At 56.8% G+C, this 15020-nt stretch overlaps 1 protein-coding gene across 2 annotated transcripts in view; it reads left to right on the top strand.

The window, feature by feature from the left end:
- Positions 1-7163, top strand: part of TKT (transketolase) — a 25059-nt gene extending 17896 nt beyond the window's left edge. Inside the window, exons 7-14 of one of the 2 annotated variants that reach the window (XM_027582515.2) lie at positions 1176-1369; positions 2124-2288; positions 3374-3530; positions 3669-3799; positions 4475-4558; positions 4664-4757; positions 6074-6196; positions 6876-7163. In XM_027582515.2, the coding sequence (XP_027438316.1) occupies positions 1176-1369; positions 2124-2288; positions 3374-3530; positions 3669-3799; positions 4475-4558; positions 4664-4757; positions 6074-6196; positions 6876-7051 (1124 nt within the window). In that variant the 3' untranslated portion in view covers positions 7052-7163. The other variant, XM_027582516.2, reaches the window with a different exon arrangement.
- The last annotated feature ends 7857 nt before the right edge of the window (positions 7164-15020 follow it).

The following is a 15020-nucleotide window of genomic DNA, read 5'->3' as shown; positions in this document are numbered from 1 at the left end:
AGGTGTGACACAGTCCCCCACACCCTCCTCCGGTGTCATCTGCACCGCATCCAGCTGTCTGTCCTGAGCGGAAGGGCTGACACAGAGTCCAGAGAACCTGGGAAGACCGGGTTCTCCCTGAGGAGGTAAGCGGGGAACCCTGCGCACAGTGGTAAGGGGCCGCCAAGGTCCTGTATGGGCAGAGAGCCCGGAAGGGTCTGGAGGGTGGTTCCTGGCTGGGCCTGAGAGTGGTGCAGGTATAAGCCGCTCCCCAGCATGCAGGCCCCTTGGACTCCAAACCCTTTGGGCAGAGGCGGCCCTAGCCCCTGTTAGACATGGGAAAATGTGGCTAAAAGGGGTCAGGCACTTGCCCAGGCACATGGGGCCTAACTGCAGACCCTGGGCCAGCTTCTCTGTGCCACACGCCCCCCTCTGGCCCACCTGCCCACGTGGACTTGGGGCAAATGAGGACATGCAGTGCTGTGTGGGAGAAGGTACATGGCTCTGGAACCTTCCAGGGAGGGGACAGATGTCGAGGAGAGGACTCTGGGGTATTGTCACCACCTGGCATGGATGCCTCAGGTGTTAGTGCCAAGTAGGGTCTGGAAACCTCAAAGCTTCTGGGGGCCTATAAGGGGGCTGGGTGCTATGTGGGAGAGTCAGTCCTCAGCTTTGCCTGGGCTGAGATGACCTCGGTGGGGGGGGGGCGGTTCTTAAGCCTTGCTGGTCCCGACACAGCAAGGCAGCGTGGTGAGGGATGCTCCTGGATGCCATTCTGCACACCAGTGCACTGGGGGACCTGGGTAGTGGTCACCCTGCCCTGGGCCTCAGCTTCCCCTCTAACAGCTAGGCTCCCTCCTGACCGGCCCATTCAACAAATTGAGCAGGATTTCTGCAGCAGGTCCCTCCCTGCAGGTGGGGAGGTGGTGCAGAGGCTCATGCGTGCCGCTCCCCCCACACACACTTGACTGAGCCAGCTCCTGGAGACCTAGCAGCTGTTCGGTGGGTGCCGAGCACGCGGACTCCTGGTCACCCAACCAGGGTCACCCAACACGGGGCTCTTCACGGCATTCCTACCCTGGCTGAGGCCTCCTGACTTGCCCTCAGCTGTTGGAGAGTCAGCCCCACAGAGCGGTTTCCTGGTCCTTGGGAGCTACGGTCTTAACCAGGCCCTCTCCCCTCCTCTGTCCCCACAGGGATAGAGGATAAGGAGGCTTGGCATGGGAAGCCCCTCCCCAAAAACATGGCTGATCAGATTGTCCAGGAAATCTACAACCAGATCCAGAGCAAAAAGAAGATCCTCGTGACTCCCCCGCAAGAAGATGCCCCTTCAGTGAACATCACCAATATCCGCATGCCCAGCCCACCCAGCTACAAAGTTGGGGAGAAGGTACGGAGTTGGGCCTTGCTTTTCTGGTCTGGCTGGGGTGGCCATGATTCTCTGGTTCCCTGAGGCTGGGGCCGAGATGTGTCTTTGGGGGGCTGGGAAAGGGAGAGAGGAGAGATTAGTTCAGAGCGAGGAGGAATCCTAGGTGTTGATCCTGCCATCTCCTCCGTGGGGACAGCCAACTGTGAAATTACTTACCTGCAGAGGCTCAGGGCAAGAGACTGGCCCACAGTCACACAGCAAGCTACTGGCAGCACTGGGATCAAAGCCCACAGCACCTGATCTTATCCCCTTATCTCTGGCCCTTCAGCCTGAGTCCCTAGGTCTGAGCTCAGGACTCCCCCGTGTCTGGCCTAGCAGAGCCTAGGCAGGCCTGTCCTGCTCCAGGGCCCTCCTGCATATGAACCCACACCAGGCTTCCCGACTGCCTGGCCCCCTGTGTATCCCTGTACAGAGCGGGGTAAGCTCAGACCTCTGTCACAGGGTGCTGGAGCATCTTCTGCAGCTCCAGTGGCTCACAGCTGGGCTGGGAATCAGGGCCTCTAGGGACTTCGGAGACCTCCAGTGTAGAAGTTCCCACTGGCAACCTTACAGAACTTACATTTCCACGGGACTGTGTGTCGTTGGACTTCCCTTTTCCACCCTCATTTTAATGCTTTTCCTCCCTAAAAGCTGTGACCTCCAGGGGCTGACCCAGGCTTCTGGCCACATGCCTACCCCAGTGCTCAGGGCACTTCCCATGCTCTCCTCCTCACAGGTAGCCACCCGCAAGGCCTATGGACAGGCCCTGGCCAAGCTGGGCCGTGCCCACGACCGCATCATCGCCCTCGATGGGGACACCAAGAATTCCACCTTCTCAGAGATCTTCAGAAAGGAGCACCCAGACCGCTTCATTGAGTGCTACATTGCTGAGCAGAACATGGTGGGTGCCCGGGGTGGGCGGGTGGGCATAGGGCCAGCCACAGCCTGGGGCTGAGGTTGGATGGGTGTGGGGCAGGGCTGAAGTCCTCCTGCTCCTCTGGACTGTGGTGGCAGTGCTAGGAGCCTGCTGGAGGTGAGCCCAGCTAGACCCCAGGAACAGCTAGGACCTGCTATTGACCTCAAGTAACTGCAGCGGCGAGGGAGAGGAATGCATGTGTGATGCTCGGGAGCAAACGTACTGGATGAGCGTACAGACAGGAGAGCTAAATGGGCTGCAGGTGCACACCTGGACTGCTGTCTGTAGGCCACGTGTGGCGGTCAGGGGGCTGTCTCTTGGGGTAAAGGCCTTCCAGGTGGTAGGGCAGCCCCAGTCACAAGGTTGGAACATAATGGGTCCAGCAGCCATGGCCGTCTCGCCGAGGAGCCCAGCTTGGCCTGCAGGCCCCTAGCACCTAGAGCTTCCTCTCTCTGAAGGCTGCCAGGCCCTACCATATCCAGAGTTCCTTCTCTAGCCATACTTGAACTTGTCTCTCTGGGGCTTCTGGTCTTGGCAGCTGGAGGGTTCAGACTAAACTGGCACGGTGTGTGGGCTAGGGAGGCCACAGCAGGTGGCTCACGTCAAGTGGCAGGTTCCAGAGCTGATTTGGAGCCACAGCCTGCCGGGATTTGGGTCTGGAGCTTCCTCAGGCATAGAAGTGCAGAGGGAGGACTGGTCTCCACAGAGGGCTGGGGTTGGCGAGGACGACGGAGACAGGGTTTGCAGAAGCCTGGGAAGGATGGAACCTCTATGTCCGAGCCTCCTAGCCTACTCTGTGAAAGGCCTTCCTTGTTTGCTAGGAAAAAAATGATCCCCAGGAATATAATTTTAAGGAGAATTTTTGAAGTGGTCATTTCAAATCAAAGGAGTTGATATCAGACAGACTGTGGAATCCATGCGTACACAGGAATCTCTTGCATGGGAAGAGGAGAACTTAGTTACTATGGTGACTAAATCCCCCAACCTTCAAGAGGGGCGTGAGCTCCTGGGCTCCCCGGCCACCCTCCCCCTCCTCTTTGGGGCTGACGCTGTCCCCGTCTGCTCCCCAGGTCAGTGTCGCGGTGGGCTGTGCCACACGCAATAGGACGGTGCCCTTCTGCAGCGCTTTTGGGGCCTTCTTCACACGGACCTTCGATCAGATTCGCATGGCGGCCATCTCTGAGAGCAACATCAACTTCTGTGGTTCGCACTGCGGTGTGTCCATCGGTGAGTTGAACGGGGCCAGGAGGCTTGCACCTGTAACTTCTCTGGACTTCTGGACCAGGAGTTTGGGGGCGGGGGCGGGCAGGATTCCGTTCCATGGGTGAGGGGCTGACTTCCGCTGTGTCCTGTCCCGCACCCCAGGGGAAGATGGGCCCTCTCAGATGGCTCTGGAAGATCTGGCCATGTTTCGGTCAATCCCCACTGCAACGGTCTTTTACCCAAGTGACGGGGTGTCTACAGAGAAGGCGGTGGAATTAGCAGCCAATACAAAGGTTGGTCACATGGCCGTTCGCGACGTGGGGGTGGGGGTCAGCATGCCGGCGCAGCGCTGGCCATTCACTGCCCCGCGGAGTGTCTCCTGACCTCGCCACTGGTGTCTGGGGCTTGTAGAAGTTAGACCAGGAAACACAAAATACACGCCACCCTTTCTGCTGAGTGGCAGACGTTGCTGACTGGTCACTGAGCCCATGAGAATCCTGGCAGCCCGTGTCTGTCTGGCTGTTGATGCCTATCTCCTCCCCAAGTTGGGCTCTCCAAGACAGAGAATGAGCTGGGTAACATGAGCCACAATGTCATAGACCAGAGCACCCTGCAGGTCCCCTTCCTCTGCCAGACGCACCGTGCGGGGCGCAGCCCCACTCAGAGACCAGCCTACCTGAAAGAAAAGCTGTTTTCCATGTGGGGCTTGGGGCTGGCAAAGCCGCGGGGCTGCTCTCACTCAGGATGAGTGTCTGGAGGGGTGCATGCTGCAGAGGACAAGACTGTCCCTTTTCCTGGGGGCGAGGGTCGGGGTAGCCTGCATGAGGTGGCTTCACACACACCCGTGGGGACGCCGGGGTGGTGGAAGTTTGCGAGTGAGAAGCAGTGGTCTTTCTAGAAAGAATCCACTCCCCAGGGCTGCCCACGCATGCCATGTCCTGTCATCCTTTGTCACTGTTTCATTCTAGGGCATCTGCTTCATCCGGACCAGCCGCCCAGAAAACGCCATCATCTATAACAACAATGAGGACTTCCAAATCAAGCAAGCCAAGGTCAGTCCTGCTCACGCCCCAGTGAGACCCCAAAGCACGCCTGAAGCCAGGGCCCGCCCCTGGCCACCAGTCCGTGAGCCTCATTGGCCCCGGTGTCCTCCCCAGGTGGTCCTGAAGAGCAAGGATGACCAGGTGACTGTGATTGGGGCCGGAGTGACCCTGCACGAGGCCTTGGCTGCTGCCGACCTGCTGAAGAAAGGTGAGGGGGCACCCAGCCAGTCTTAGATCAGGCGCCGACGGTTTACACGGTCTTGGGGGTAAGAAGGAATTTCATTCGATTAAATGCTGATAGTAATAAAAGGCACCTTGTATAAACACAGGGCTTGAACTCACGACTCTGCGATCAAGAGTTGGACGCTTAACTGACTGAGCCACTCAGGCACCCCACCGAAGCCACCTTTTGTTGAGCACTTACGACTATGCAGCCAGTGTGATGGGGAGAGCCGGGGCTGTGGTGGCCACAGGCCCTACCCCTGCCCCATGGCCCTGGAGTTGAGGTGCCCCAGCACGGTGGTCCGATCAGCGGTCCTAGAGCCTGCCAGTAGGCCTGAACTGATTATTCAGCATCTCCATGCCTCAGTTTCCCCATCCATAAAGTGGAGATAATGTCACCTTCCCGGGAGGGCTGTCCTGAGGATTTAATACTGTGACCTAGCGTTATTATTATTATTATCATCACCATTGCAGGCTCACAAATGTTAGCTACTGGCATGGTAGGGGACATAGGAGCTCCACAGAATCACAGCGGATGCCATGGTGTAGCCGTGCTGAGCAGAAAGGATAAGGCAGACAGGGTGTCCTTAGGAAAATGACCTCAGATGTGAGTAGGAACTGAGAAGCAGAGGCCCGGGCAGAAGGAACAACGTGTCCAGAGCTCCAGGGAGCTGTAGAGAAGCCCGGGGAGGCCCAGCCCTGTCAGGGATGGAGATCCCGAGGAGGGCTTGAAGAGGCATGGCGGGGCCTGACTCGTCCTTCTGAGGCCATTCGGCTGGGTCCCCGCCTGACCTGTGCCTGCAGCCGCAGCTCCCCTCCCCTCCCCCGGCGAGCCCCTGGCCCTGTCTCACATCAGACACTGGGAACTGTCCTCCGGCTTCCCCTGCATCTTCAAAGGCGTCCGGGAAGATGAAGCAAAGCTGTGTGGGCACCTGCCAGGCCACGCGGTGTTCTCTGATGGTCCAAAGGCTGAGATCCTCTGGCCCAGGATGTGAGGCGAGAGAGAAGGGCATTTCTCTTCCCTGAGACCAGATGCTCCGAAATCAGGGGGTGCAGGATGCTAGGGGACATGGGTATCACAGATAAGCAGAGGGAGGGGGCAAGCCACTGGGGGCGCTAGCAGACACCGCCCAGATCACGGGAACAGAACGACAGCTTGCCTCCCCAGGATAGGGACAGGCCCAGGCCTTTAACTGTGTGACAACTCTTGGGACACCCGCACTGACCTCACCCATGCAAGGACACACCCACAGCACCCAGCGCCCCCCCCCAGCCATGCCCCTGTGTTTTCTCCTCTCACAGAGAAGATCAACATTCGTGTGTTGGACCCGTTCACCATCAAGCCCCTGGACAGGAATCTCATCCTTGAAAGCGCCCGTGCTACCAAGGGCAGGATCCTCACCGTGGAGGACCATTACTATGAAGGTAACAGGCCGTGTGCCAGAGCCAGGGGCGGACGGGTCAGGGAAGGGCTGGGGGCACAGGGCCACAGGCAAAGGGCCGCAGAGGGCTGGACGTCCCTCCTTCATCCTACCCCAGGACGGCAGCTGGGACTCGGCCTCCTGTTGGCCCCAGGCTTGGCCAGGGACCCAGCAAACTTGGCTGCTGGTATGGCTCCTTGGAGCCCCTGCTGCCCAGGTTGCCCAGAAGGATCTTGACTTTGCTACTAAGAAGAGAAATGTGGCTTGTGTGCCTGACATAGTTGAGCGTTCAGTCTGTGGTGCAGAATTTCTGCCTTCTACGGGTCCTTTGCAAAGCAGCCCTCCACAAGCACACACCACCCCTCCTCCAGGGCAGGATCCGGGGAAAGAGATGGACTTAGACTCTGGGGTCAGGTACAAATGCTCATTCATCCAGGACAGCTGCCCGGAGCATGGTGTTCAAAACGATTCAGAGGCCACATTTGGGCTTAGGAGGACACATAAGTATCATGATCGATTGATGATGTCTGCTCTGGCTACGGGTATGGGGGAGGGTGGTGGATGTGCTGTCTCCGTCTTCTTTGGGCAAGGGAAGAAACTCGGGTCGGCCAAGGGCCGAGAACGCCGCACTCACTGCTCACCCTGAAGCCACACCCCTGACTCGTCTCCTTTCCTTTACACAGGTGGCATAGGCGAGGCAGTGTGCTCTGCCGTAGTGGGCGAGCCTGGCATCACTGTCTCCCGCCTCGCTGTGGGCGAGGTACCAAGGAGCGGGAAGCCGGCCGAGCTGCTGAAGATGTTTGGCATTGACAGGGACGCCATCACACAGGCCGTGAGGGACCTTGTCGCCAAGGCCTAGGGGGAGGGTAGGGGGATTGAGAGAGGGGTTCTCCACATTCCTGAAATTCTGGCAAAGGTGCTCAAAGATGTACGGAGAGGAGTGATAAAATATATGTTTTGAGAAAAATGAATTGGCCTGGAAGCGTTTATTTGAGAACGCAGCCGGTGCTGGTAGAGGGCAGAGGTGAGACGTCTGAGTCTTGGGCAGTCACCCTCCCCTGGGCCCAGCGTCTGCCCTCAACCACCAGAACTGCGGCTCCCCCCAAGCACCACCAGCAGACCTTCGACCGCGGAGGCTGGAACCCACTCTGGCCTCACCCTCAGCCGGCTGGCCCCCGCCTCCCCTTGCTCAAGGCCCCACAGCCCTGCGGTCAGAGGTCTCCCCGGGCAGGGAAGTGCATTTGCTTATAGGCCCAGCTCCTCCCCATATGCCCCCCGAACCAGGAACCTCAGAGGAGCAGAGGGAAACGCAGTCCCTGTCCTGGGGGAGGGGACCCTAAGGTTGGGTGGCAGCAGAGCGGCAGGGGGCAAGGGAAACCGGGAGGCCCGGCTCTCACCCAGCACCACTACCCAGAAGTTCTCAATCCCGTGTGCAGAACTGCCTCCCCTCGATTTGCGAAAGCGCGGGTTCCCGGGCCTTGCCTCTGCTGCCTGGGATCCCATCTGACAGCTGGCCCAGGAGCTTGTCAAACTTAGAGGGGCGGACGCCGCTGGGTCTCTCATTCCCGTGACCGCAGGATTATAGCGCCCTCTGCTGGTCGCGCTCCGCCGCCGGAGGCCTCGCTTGTGGCCAGACGCGCAGAACCCGGCCCAGGACGCACTAACGCTGGGGAGAGACTGGATGCTCCCGGCCACTGGTGGGGGCCCCAGGAAATTCTCATCGCCCCTGGGGAGGAGGAGACGCATTTGTAGACATGTCCGCTTGCCCGTGGAGCTATCTGCTCCAGCAATATGAAATAGTCAAACCCACAGAGGGTGAACAGCCCCTCACAGAGCCCCTCAGCCTGGTGTGGCTGTACTGGGGGCCGTGTGCCCGCCTTCAACACCACCAGTTCCAGAAGGAGCCAAGAGCAGGGCTGGCCTGTTGTCCACCTCGGGGCCAGGGCTTCCCAGCCTGCTAGCACTAGCTGGAGGTGACCAGCACTAGGCAGGGATGTCGAGGCAAGCACCAGGCGGGCCGAGGGTGCCAGGTGCTGCACAAGGCCCACATGGGGCTGGGGGGCAGCTGTCAAGCCCGCTCTTCTTGCATGGGAAAGTGAGGTAGAGGGGAGGACAGTTCGCAGCCAGAGCTCTGGGTCCTGACACAATTCTAATACCCCTTATTGTATAATCCAAATAAGAACAGTAAAACCATAGAACAAGGAAATACACAGCCGTGGTGGGTGTGCCACCTGGTGGCCATGCCTGGTACCGCACTGCCTGGTACCGCACTGCCCAGTACTGGCTGAGGTCAGCCGGCCCCACACCTGCTACAGGACACACTCCTGGTCCCAGTGAAAGGCCCTCCCAGCCCAGCTGGCGGAGACAGGAGGCGGGGGTCCTCGTTACCTCACACTGCACAGTCACCGCGTGACATGGCTGGGGGGGGCATGGGGGGGGTCCTTTCTACAGTCCCCAAGCCGCTCAAAGGAGGCTGCAACTCACAGAGCCTGACCAAGGGTGACAAAGCCCGGCCGAAGCCCTGCCAGTGTGCTGCTCCCCCCGGCACCCCCTAGGGCTCATCTCCCCAAACCTCAGTTTCCTCATCTGTGAAATGGGGCTGGCAGAGCCCCAGAGGGCTGCCGTGAGGATGCAGGAAGGGGCACAGGAATAACCCCGTTGGCCCTGGGCCAGGGAGCTGGGTTCCGGAACTGGCCTCCGCGGCCACGGACGCGGACCCGGGAAGCACAGGCTCTGCCTGCAGCAGCCCGGGCCTCAGGCTAGAATTCACCCACCTCTGTGCACCGTTCGTGGGCCCTTCGCACATCGACAGAGTTGTGCGGCCATCACCACGATGAACTGCAGGACACGTCCATCCCAAAAGAAACTCCGTGCCCTTACCGGGCAGCTCCACACCGGCCTCCTCCATTCCTGGCCACTCTCATCGGCTCTCAGTGGCTAATCCGTCCGCCTATTCTGGACGTGTCCGTAAGCACGAGAATACACTGTGTGGCCTTCTGCTCTGGCTTCTTTCAGTTGGCGTGCATGCCAGCGTCCCCCGTGTGTCATTGCCAAATAAAACTCTGTCGTCTGGCTAGGCCAGATTTTATTGATCCATCCATCAGTTAGTGGACGCGTGAGTTGCTTCCCCCTTTCGGCTATTATAAATAATGTTACTGTAAATATTTGTGGTGGGGGGCCTAGGTTTTCACTTCTCTGACTATATAACGGTAGATTTATATATAAGCTAGATTCTATATACTTAGGAGTGGAATTGCTGGTGACCCTCTCTTTAACTTTTTGAGGACCGGTTTGGTGGCTGCACCCTTTTGTATTCCCGCCGGTAACGCCTGAGGGGCCCACTTAGTCTACATCCTCACCACCAACATTTGTGGGTCACTTTTCATTATTCAGTTGATTGTGTCCCCTCAAAATACGTATGTTGAAACTCTGATAATCCCCAGGGTGACGGTATTTGGAGGTGGGGAATTTTAGAGGTAATTATAACTCAATAAGGTCATGAGGGTCGGGCTCTCAGGACGGGATTAATGCCCTTTTAAAAGAGGAAGGGCTGACGTCACCCTCCTGCAAGCACCTGTCAGGAAAAGGCAATGTGAAGATATAACTAGAGAGCCACATGCAACGTGGAGGACACTCACCAGATACCAAATCTGCCAACACCCCCATCTTGGACTTCCCAGAACCAGGAGAAAGAAATGTTTGTTCAAACGAGCCAGTCTATGGTCCTATGTTACAGTACCCCAAACTGGCAAATCGTAGGAGCTCTATATATATTCGGGATACAGGTCTCTTATTAGATTTATGGTCTGCAAATATTTTATCCCATCCTCTGGGTCTGTCATTTTTAAAAATCTTTTTTGCTTTTGGATTACAGACTTACAAGAAGTTACAAGGAAAGCGTAGTGGTCTCTCGACCCGTCGCCTCGCTTCCCCCAGTGGTGGCAGCTTACAGAACTAGCCCATTTCCAAACCGGGAAATAGACATTTTCACAATGTCTCAGGTGACAGCAGACTTACTCAGCTTTCACCAGTGTTCATGCCTTTCTCATCCGTGGGGCCTGAAGCTTTTCCCTTCTCCTCTCTGCTGTGAGGAGGGTGGGGAGACAGGGCTGGGAGGTGCATCGCGGCAGCTGGGGGGGCCGAATGCTCCTTCCCCCCAGTGAAGACCCTGTGCTTCCTGGGCCTAAGATCCACACAGACACCTTTTGCTGCAGAGCTGGGGTGATAGCGGTACCCCCGGACCCCACCGAAGATTCCCTCCCAGATGGCGTGTTGTAGGTAGGGACTCAGGTCCCATTACAAGGAAAACCACCACCTCAAACAGCCTGTCCTGCTTCCCAGGCTCCAGGCTCCAGGGTTTTGGAAGGTATTACTTTAATAACGGAAGCATTTCAGAGGCAGGCTCCAGCTACGCGCGCCCCCCTCCCCCCCGCCCAGAGGATGGCCTGCCTGGGGCTCCCTTGTGCCCTCTCCGTCCCCCTCTGGGAAGGGAGAGAGGTAATAGGAGATCAAGGGGACACTGGGCAAGTGCCCTGGGCAGGATTCCAGAAATCACTGACCCTTGGGAATCGGGGGGTTATGGATCTGTGGATTGGAAGTATAGATCACAGAAAATAACTAAGCATAGGAAGCGGGAAGAAGAAGGTACAATCCTAAGGCTCCTTCCCCTGCCCCAAGTGGCAGCTCAGTGGGGCCCCCCACAGGCCTCCCGCTCCCACTGTCCACTCCAGAGAAAGGGCGTCACCCAGACACGGCCCCTAGGGCAAGAGGAAGAAAGTTTCCCCCGTTGGGTGCTGCAAAGAGGCTGAGGCAGTGGCTGCTCGTGGCCCAGGCGGGGCACGCAGGGTGTGCGTCTGTGCTGGTCCCTGCTGACACGCTCTGGGCCAGGCACAGTCGTGAGAAGAATGAGCCTTGGGTCCAGCAGGAAAGGCTGGGGGAGTTTTCCAGGGCTGTCCTCAGCGTTGAGCGTCCTACAGCTGGCCCTATGGCCTGGGCCTGACCCAGGAGGTGTCCTGCTCCCAGCCCCTCTGGGACCTGAGAGGGACAGTGTCAGCAGGAGGGAGTGGGCCCAGGCCCCTCTGTGTCAGTCAGCTCGGGCCGCCACCACAAGATGCCTCAGGCTGGGGGCTTAAACAACAGAAGCTGGGGGCGCCTGGGTGGCTCAGTTAAGCGGCTGCCTTCGGCTCAGGTCATGATCCCAGGGTCCTGGGATCGAGCCCCACATCGGGCTCCCTGCTTGGCGGGAGGCCTGCTTCTCCCTCTCCCACTCCCCCTGCTTGTGTTCCCTCTCTCGTTGTGTCTCTCTGTCAAATAAATAAATATTTAAAAAAAAAAAAAAAAAACAGAAACTAAGTTCTCACGGTTCTGGAGCCTGGGAGCCCCAAGATGGACGTGCCAGCCAGTTTCTGTGAAGGGCGATATCCTGGCCTGTAGATGTGGCCTGCTTCCCTCCGCGAGCGTGCACCTGCGGTCTCTTCTCTAAGGGCACTAATCCTGTGGGGTCAGGGTCCCATGCTTCTAGCCTCACTTAACCTCACTCACCTTCTTGGAGGCTCCATCCCCAAATCCAGCCACACTGGGGGGTTAGGGCTTCAACCTAGGAGTGTAGGAGAGACATGGTTCAGTGCATAACAGCCTCCACATCGGCCAAGTTCACGGCGTACCAGCTGCTTCGGCCTGAGTCTCCATCCCTGCACTGAGGGGGAGTTTATCGGTTCACGAGTTATACGTGACCGGTCTGTGTGCTCCCACTGGGGACTCCAGATCTGAGCATTTGATAAATATGCTTGTCACATCTTTTTGTGGCAGGGGTGGCGGGTGGGGGGCAGCTGACCAGAGTTTTAAAACACTTCCTGTCCTTATGCCATGCCTTAAATTCAGGAGGCTTCTACCACTACTGCTCCGTGCTCAAAAGGCTGACGGAACCACCACCCAACTCAGAACTGGATGAGAAGCTTCATCCCCAGGAGAGACTATTTGGAGACAAGCCAGGGTCCATGAGGGCAAGAGTTGGGGTGGAGGGGGGGTCTAAAGTTTGGACCCAACCTGGAATTTCAAGCTAGCTGGCTCGGCAGCTAGCCAGTCTGGCCGTCTGCAGAGGTCTGGGTTGCGTTGCGAGGGGAGGAACCTGCGCCCCACCTGCAGGGCCAGGGAGGGATGGACTCATGGACCAGAGACCCTGGGCTGCAGCAATGCCTCCTGGCAGTCACACAGCACCGAAACTGCAAGAGACATGCTGGAACAAAGAGGAAGCTTTCAGGCAGCAACCCCCATCCCCTCTTCCCGTGAGACTGCAGAGGGCTCTCCCCCACTAACTCCAGGTCTTGAGTTTACTTCCTAAGTGACCCCAATGTGCCACCTCCTGCCTCATCCTGCCAGACCTCCATTACCTCTCCCTGCCCAGGTGACAGTCAGCAGCCTCCAGCTGCCTCTTGACCTCCTTCCATGCCCCCAGCTCATTCTCTGTGTGGCAGCCCAAGGAACCTTCTAGAACCTGGCACAAGCACTCTCTTGTTCAATGACCCCCTTCCCACGGCTCCCACTGGATGAGGCCCAGATGCTGGCTGAGGCCCTGAATGGCCTCCTCTTGCCCCCCTTCCAGCCTCATTTGAAACCATCTCCCTGGCACTGTCCAAGCCCCAGCTCCAGCCTAGCTTCTCTTGGTTCTCTCCCACTTCCTCTTCTGCTTCCTACCCCTCCCCCGCCTGGGCGGGTGCCTGAACACTTAAGGGCTGAGGAAAACACAAGTCAGTCTGGCCCAGGAAGAGAACAGGGACCAAAGAGGAAGAAGCCAGAGCTTGGTGGGGGTGGGCGGGGGGTGCAACCAGAAGAGACTTCCGGGAGGAGGCGGCATCTATGAGACAGACTGGATTCTGACAGAGTGAGCTGTGTGTAACCTGGGGGTGGGTGAGGGCCTTCCAAGAGGAGGGCACAGCCCGTCTGGGCAACAGTAAACATCAAGTTTGACTAGAGGCCTCACGGAGGGGGTGCAGTGACATGCCCTTGAATGCTCACGTCATTATGCTTGAAAAGACTTCCAGTTTTACTTTTGCAGGAAGAAGAACGTCTTCCTTTCCTTCTCCAGCGTTTTACTGAATGCCTTCTGTTGCCCAGGTTCTGTGCAAAGAGGAATCCAAAGGGGAGCCAGCCCCAGTCCTCACCTTCCAGGCGCAGGGCTTCCGGAAGCTGGCTAGTGAACAGATGGGAGATCTCCACAGACATCGAGCCCTAGGCCCCAAGCCGCTCCCGTGTGGTTTTCCTTCGCAAAGACAACGCAGGCTAGAAGTCTCCGAAAGGAGTTAGCTAGACCAAGATGAAATAAACGCAGAGAGCACCGGAAGTCTGAGATTAAATCCAATCTGGAGTCATCAGACTTTCCACAGGGTCCTGAACCTCCACACTGGAGAGTCCTCCGACTTTCTGCCGGCATCCCCCACACACCGAGAAGGCTGCACAGAGGCCGAAGCACCATCATCATTTCCAGGGCCGCTCGCCCTCTCACCAGGCACCTCTGGAGATAGCTAATCTCCGTACCCTGGTGGTGCACATGGTCTGCCCCCGCTCTGCTGCTTCTCCAGCCCTTATCGCTCCTCCCTTCTGCCTCAAACACAGTGGAGTAACAGAAGGGGGGGCGAAGCTGAAAGAGAAATTTTAATATTTCACCAGAAATTTAATATTTTCATCAGGAGTTGTCAACAAACGACAAATCAGATGCAGCCTTTCTTAATGAGATATTTCTGAATTCTCATGCTTCTGAGAGTTACCTAGAAAATGGCCTTCCTTAGATCTCTGGCTAGGAGAAATCTCTTCCTCCCCCACCCCCTCTATATTTCTTCCTTTCATAAGGGAATTATATTTATTGCTTTCTCTCTTGGTGATGTGTTCTGGATTGCGAAATCCTTAAATCCTGTGTAATCTTCTGGTTCATCCTTATTTATTTATTTTTTTAGACAGTGGGAGAGAGAGAATCTTAAGCCCCCTCCATGACCAATGAAAAGCCTGACCCGGGGCTCAGTCTCATGACCCTGAGATCATGACATGAGCCAAAATCAAGAGCCAGATGCTTAACCGACTGAGCCCACCTAGGGGCCCCTGAATTTTACCTGATTGAGCACTGGCTATTTTTTTTAATTCCCATAAAAATTATCAGGCTTTGTTCTAAGATGTACTTTCTGGTTACTCTATGTAGTAAACCCCAAATCATGAGGTTCTCCATTCTGGGCTTCTAGGAACAGGCCCTATTCCTAACCTGTGTGAGTTCTGAGGATCGTTAGCTCTAATCCACGCAGAGGGTTCTTTCCCCCAGCCCTGGGTCTTTTCCCTACACGCCTGTAGCGATGGGCACTCAGCTGAGTACGCGGAGAAGATCCTCAGCAGCTCTACAGGCTTTTCTCTCTCTCATCTTCCGTGGGCTACACTGTGAATTCTAGCCACCTTGGCTTCCCTGAACTTCCAGCTTCTTCTTCTCAACTTGGGGAGCTCCCTGGGCCCCACCTGTGTTCACCCTCTCTATCCTCAGCCTGGAGACTGTCTCCGGGCAATAAAGCGACGGCAATCACAGGGTTCACCTCCTTTGTTCCCCATCTCCCAGGGAGTACTAACCTTCATTGCTTGATGCCCAGCATCGTGAGAACTGTTGCTTCATTGATTTTATCTTGTTTTTTAAGGTTTTTTTCAGGCAGGAAGGTAAATCCAGTCCCTTTACTCTATCTTGGCTGAAAGCAGGATTCCATATCATTTATGTGGATAAATAAATGGTGGTAAGTTTGTATGATGGAATATACAACCACGAAAAGGAATGCTTTAACCAGAAGATTATATATTGCATG

This window comes from Zalophus californianus, chromosome 1 (assembly GCF_009762305.2).
Source record: "Zalophus californianus isolate mZalCal1 chromosome 1, mZalCal1.pri.v2, whole genome shotgun sequence".
In the NCBI taxonomy this organism is placed as follows: Eukaryota; Metazoa; Chordata; class Mammalia; order Carnivora; family Otariidae; genus Zalophus; species Zalophus californianus.
This window is presented reverse-complemented; position numbering and strand designations above follow the sequence as displayed.